Source organism: Phaseolus vulgaris, chromosome 6 (assembly GCF_051622355.1).
Source record: "Phaseolus vulgaris cultivar YP4 chromosome 6, ASM5162235v1, whole genome shotgun sequence".
NCBI lineage: Eukaryota > Viridiplantae > Streptophyta > Magnoliopsida > Fabales > Fabaceae > Phaseolus > Phaseolus vulgaris.
This window is the reverse complement of record NC_143503.1, coordinates 1,769,381-1,775,745: the sequence shown is the minus strand read 5'-3', so window position 1 is coordinate 1,775,745 and position 6,365 is coordinate 1,769,381. Positions and strand designations below refer to the sequence as shown.

The 6,365-nt window shown below is 31.4% G+C and overlaps 1 protein-coding gene across 3 annotated transcripts; it reads right to left on the bottom strand.

Moving 5' to 3' along the window:
- Window positions 1–357: 357 nt before the first annotated feature.
- On the bottom strand, window positions 358–3,659 carry LOC150026253 (uncharacterized). 3 transcript variants are annotated; one of them, XM_090303274.1, is made up of 4 exons: window positions 3,520–3,659; window positions 3,262–3,322; window positions 2,948–3,166; window positions 358–2,781 (listed from the first exon to the last, which is right to left on the bottom strand). In XM_090303274.1, exons 3-4 carry the CDS (start codon window positions 3,122–3,124, stop codon window positions 586–588), a joined length of 2,373 nt encoding a protein of 790 aa, XP_090159400.1. In that variant the 5' UTR covers window positions 3,125–3,166; window positions 3,262–3,322; window positions 3,520–3,659; the 3' UTR covers window positions 358–585. The 3 variants fall into 3 exon arrangements, with proteins under 3 accessions (XP_090159400.1, XP_090159402.1, XP_090159401.1); XM_090303276.1 differs by having other exon boundaries at window positions 3,414–3,549; XM_090303275.1 differs by having other exon boundaries at window positions 2,948–3,322.
- Between the last annotated feature and the right edge of the window lie 2,706 nt (window positions 3,660–6,365).

The window sequence follows — 6,365 nt, the reverse complement described above, 5'->3', positions numbered from 1 at the left end:
CAAGATTTGGCAACTAGTGAGTTTTAAAAAAAAAAAATCAAGAGGTTGATGGATAAATTATGGTTAACTAAATATCACACTATAAATTTTAAGGGATAAAATAGATTAATAAAAATGTAAAATAATATTACATATTCATCCAATCCAATGACAATATTATATGAAACTGAATTTCATTTCATCAAATTAGTTATCTGAAAATAAAAAGTCCTATGCAAAATGTTGTCGGGCATACTTATTGAAACAAAATAGCACATTCTTCCTCAAAACATTATAATTTCGAAACTTTAAGACTTGTGGTTCCAAAAAGAGAATGAAAACACTCTTCTAACTGATACCAAAAGAAAACACAGAAAAGACAAAGCAACATTAGAAATTTCATTCCATGATCCCCAAGTCTTTCCAGAGCAATTTAGCACATTCTTCCTCAAAACAATGCAATTTCGAAACTTAAGACTTGTGGTTCCAAAAAGAGAAGGAAAACAGTCTTCTAACTGATACCAAAAGAAAAGACAGAAAAGACAAAGCAACATTAGAAATTTCATTCCATGATCCCAAGTCTTTCCACTTCATGCTTGATAGATTCTACGGAGGAATTCCCAATAATAGTTCAACATTGTCATTCTGAAAGTAGGGAGAAACCTTTCTAGCATTGTCACTCTCAAATAAAGTTTTCCGACTATTAGATTTTTTCTTCTCGGATTTAATACCAATGGATTTGAATTCATTTCCATTTTCTTTCAGCTGATCCTCAAATAAGTCTCTCGAAGCAGCAGATAAATAAACAGAATCAACATAACCTTCATGTCCCAGCTGATCAATCTGTACAGCACAACCATCTTCCTCCAGTTTATCCCCCAACAACTCTCCAGAGGTAGGTAATGCAATAGGATTAGACTGGCTTTCCTTATCCAATGATTTGGCATTAATCTTCTCTGCACTATCATCATGAAAATATGGTGAAACATATTGAACACCAACTGGAACTGTATGTTTGTGAACTTCAGGTCCCATTTTCTCGGGGTTGAATTTACTGGTTGCAGCGCCATCACTATTCTCCCTCAGCTCCTCCTCAACTGAATTAACCTTTTCATCTACCAGAAACTTATCTTCAACAAATCCAATGTCACAGCCATAACAGCACAACTCAGGATCAATCTTCTCCCTGATGTCACCCTGACGCTCACGCTTCTTGAGTATGTATTTACTGGTTTCATCATCACCACCTTTCTTCTTCTTCTTCTTCTTTTTCTTGGATTTAATCTTTCCGTCTTTCAGCAGGTTATCTTCAATAAATCCAATGTCACAGCAATAAGACCACGATTCAGAGCCACCTTGAGGCTCACGCTTCACGAGTACAGATTTACTGGTTTCAGCATCATCACCACTCTCCCTCAGCTTATCCTTGACAACTTTTTTCTTCTTATTCTTTTCCTTGGATTTAATCTTTCCATCTACCAGCAAATTATCTTCAACAAATCCAATGTCAAAGCCATAAAAACACGAATCAGGATCAATCTTCTCCCTGTTGTCATACTGAGGCTCACGCTTCTTGAGTATGAATTCACTGGTTTCAGCATCTTCCCCATTCTCCCTCAGCTCCTCCTCGCCTGCTCTATTCTTCTTTACCTTGGAGTTTACCTCTCTGTCTACCAGCAACTTATCTTCAAGAAATCCAATGTCACAGCCATAACAGCACAATTCAGGATCAATCTTCTCCTTATTGACACCTTGAGGCTCACGCTTCTTGAGTATGAATTTACTGGTTTCAGCATCATCACCATTCTCCTTCACCTTATCCTTCACAGCTTTTCTCTTCTTATTCTTTTCCTTGGATTTAATCTTTCCATCTACCAGCAAATTATCTTCAACAAATCCAATGTCAAAGCCATAAAAACAAGAATCAGGATCAATCTTCTTCCTGTTGTCACCTTCAGGCTCGTGCTTTCTAAGTAGGAAGTTACTAGTTTCGGTATTACCACCATTCTTCTGCAGCTTATTGTCAACCAATTTCTTCTTCCTCTTTTCCTTGGATTTAATTTTTCCATCTACCAACAACTTATCTTCAACAAATCCAATGGCAAAGTCATCCTCTTGCAGCTTATGGTCAACCACTTTCTTCTTCTTCTTGTCCTTGGATTTAATCTTTCCATCTACCAGCAGTGTATCTTCAACAAATCCAATGTCACGGACAGAACAGAACAATTCTGGATCAATCTTCTCCCTGTTGTCATACTGTGGTTCACGTCTCTTGAGTATGAATTTACTGGTTTCAGTGTCATCACCGTTCTCCCGCTGCTCATCTTCAACTGTTTTCTTCTTCTTTTGCTTGGATTTAATCTTTCCATCTGACAGCAGCTTATCTCCAACAAAACGAATGTCACAACTACAAGAACACAAATCAGGACCAATCTTCTGCTCGTTGTCACCTTGATGAGGCTCACGCTTCTTGGACATTCTCTTCATTTCCGATTCGATCTTTTCAGTTGCAATTTCATGTCCATTCTCTTCACTGCCATAACTACAGGATTCAGCATCAACCTTCCGCTCAGAGGCACCAAGAGGCTCATGGTTCTTTGACCTTCTCTTATGTTTTGATTTGATCCTTCCACTCACAGTTTCGTCACCCTTCCCTTCATTGCCATAACAACAGAATCCAGTATCAACCTTCTTCTGGTCATCTCCTTGAGGCTCGTGCACATGCTTCTTCAGCCTTTTTATATCCCTTTTGGATGTGATCTTTTCAACTGCAATCTCATCTCCATTCTCTTCCCAATTGACCTGCATAAATTTTTCACGTGCCTTCATAAAAGTAAGGAAAAAGAGGGGGAAAAACACATTTTTTAAGAAGTCTCCCCCATTCCATAGCCGTTTTCAGATAAACAAAAGTTGTTCCTTTTTATTTAGCATTACAAAAGAAGGTATCGTATTAATTAAGGTCACTTACTCCCTTCTTCCCATAGTCGTTCTTATTAAAGTTTGGAACTTTTTGATGCATTTTAGATGTCTTCTTCCTCTCGTTACTGCTTTTGTAACTTCCAATTCCCCTTTCTTCTTTAATCTTCCCACTTACTTCAATCACATGTCCTTCTTTCTGGGCAGGCAGCGCTAAAACGCACTCCATTCTCCTAAAATTCTCCTGCTATAACTAAAGACAAACCAAAGTCTGGGAAAAAATGTAAGAGTGTTAAGCACAATTTGCATCAAAGAATGCTTAACTAGGTCTAGGGAAATATGTGATGATCAGTTTCTTTAACTCACTCCACTGGTAAGCCTCTTCAGACTGTGAGGTAGGATTGGAGAGAGCCAAAATGAGAGGTTTCTGCAAGTCAGGCATGACAGAGTAGTTAATATGTAAAATTTAACTTGACATAAGAAATTACTATAAGCTAAAATCATTTAATATTGAATACCCAGAACCCAAAATCACGCATTCAATCAATATATCAGATAGAAAGCATGTAATGTTAAATAGCCAGAACCCAAAATTTAGTTTTGAAAAAGGAAAAAGGAAGTAACCCTGGAAAAGGGTTTCTGGTGTTGTTGGATTCAAGGTTGTGTATTTCTCCATTCTGCAACTACTCATATTCTCAAGAGCAACCAAAACGACCGCGCCACTGTTTCCCTCTTTCTACTCATAAAAAATATTTTAATGTATTTTTTGTCAATCACATTCATAATTCCTTTTTAATTGTTTTTCATACATTACTGTTAAAACGTAATATGAATTATATTTTAATAATAATATACCAGGGCTAAATTTTATGTATTTTTATTTTTTATTTTATTTTATATATGTGTAAATAAAATATATTTTATATTATATTATTTTAATTTATTATAAATTTATTTATATTTGTATTTTTTACATATCAACATATGTACAAAAAACAATTATACAACAGACCTTTCAAATTACTCATCAGTTTTAATTTTATATCTATATCTTAATATCTTAACTATCATAATATATTTATTAAATTATAGTCATATACTATAAAAATGTGATTACGCAATAATATATTTTGAAAATATAAATACATATAAATTTAATAAAATTAAAATATTACAGGATAAATTTATAATAATATTTAATATATATATATAACTAAATTTATGATAAATTAAAGAATATGTCATCATGTCATATTTACATTTTTTTTATACAAAGGAGGAAATCTCAGACATTATGTCATCCTGCTGAATCACATCATTTAATGAGTTATAAACTAATAATGATAAATAGTAATAGTTTATCAAAATTTATTTCATATTATTTTTATATCCTATTTGCTTTTATAATATATTATTTTGTTTTATACAAATAATATATGAGAATGTACTTGTATTTATATCCTATCTGCACTTTCTAATATAAATATACATTAAGTAGGTAGTGTAGTATACACCTTTCTAATATATATTTAATTTATCCAAATATTTATTTTATAATAGATATTACATCATGACAATAATCTACAAATATATATATATATATATATATATATATATATATTAATATTTATATTTATAGGTAGCGTAATTGATTTTTATAATATATGTATTAAATTGATTTATTGTATCTTTAATTATTAACTACAAATAATATATGAGAATGTACATATATTTATATCCTATCTGCACTTTCTAATATAAATATACATTAAGTAGGTAGTGTAGTATGCATCTTTTAATATATATTTAATTTATCCATATAATTTTATGATTTTTTAATAATATTTTTTTATTTCAATATTATGATATTTAATATTTAACTATATATTGTTTATTAATTGATATATTCTGAGACGCAATAGGTTTGTAATAAAATCAATTACAGGTAACTATTATAGATATTACATCATGACAATAATCTACAAATATAAATATAATATATATAGGTAGCGTAATTGATTTTTATAATATATATTAAATTGATTTATTGTATCTTTAATTATTAATACAAATATATATGGTAAGAAATAATAACTTGCACACCTACAAATAAATTAGTAAATAGGACACATGATCTATGTATATATAGGAAAATTTTAATTATAACTGCTTTGCTTTTAGTTGTATATAAATTTATTATTATTTTATTTTTATATTAATATTTTATTTTATTATTTTATAATTAATTAAATTTAAAATTAAAAAAAAAAGTTAATATTAAATTTGAAAGAGAGACGTACACTATATTTATTTGAAAATAATGAGTCAAATAAAGCTTTGAATTGAAATGTGTTTTGATGGAAATTACTTTAACCGGCAAAAAGACACATAAAAGAAAACTTTTGAGAGACGTGTGAGAAGAAGAAACTGAAACGGAAAAAAAAATGAAAAGAAAAAGAAACATCTGATGAACATATATTTATTCACACTCACTAGCCTTATTCATAGATTATTGGACTATAATAATAAATAAATAAATCTAATGTTTTAATTAATATTCTTATAATTGGGTTTATTTGGGCCTTAACTATTATTATTGTTAATTTTGTGTTTTTAGAGTAAATTATCCAGAGGGAGCATCTACCAATGGGTCAAATATGCAAAAGTCCAAGTTGCTTCTTGAACCAAAACAGAAAACAAATTCGGAGGAGAAGAAAGAGAAAATAAAATCTACAATATCTCAAAAACCAAATTGGAAGCAAATCTTCTGCAAAATACAAGAATTCTGGAAAGATAGAAACTTGGAAACGGTTAACAAAATATAAACTACAATATTCTCTCAAGATCCTTGGAGCAGAAAAGCCTATAAAAGGACACAAGCATCAAGGAGAAAGGGGAGAGCTTCATAGGGTTTTCTTAGTTTATTTTCTTCTTAGTAATTCTTTTGTTTTGCCTCCGCACGGAAGGCTAAACCTTTTCCGTTGATTCCTTTGTAATTTCCCATTGAGTTCTGAGGTTTCGTTCTATACAAGTTTCGATTTTTAAGTCTCTATAGCAGTTGTTTTTATTGTCTAATCTCCTGGAAAACTAGTTTTTGTGAGAGGTTGTACTTGAACGCATGATTGAGAGTCTTCCTTGTCTTAAACTTTGGTTTCTTAGTTAATTCGCATTGTTCTAATTAATTTCTTGGGCGCATGATTCAAGAGAGAGGAGGTAAGCATTCCCATGGAGTATACACATGGAACAAAGTGGGTATGGATTAAATCAGTAGACGCATGCTTTACTGGTGAGTTTCAGTTGAATCAGATAGGGGCATGTTCAATCTGGTTTAGCTTTGTTGGAGGATTGAGAAAAGATTAATCTTTAGACAACCTGTGAAGAATTCAATGGTGGAAGAACTTGGGGATCAATCACTTTTTATTTGTTATTTCAATCTCTTTTATATTTTCTGCACAACCATCTCAAACCCC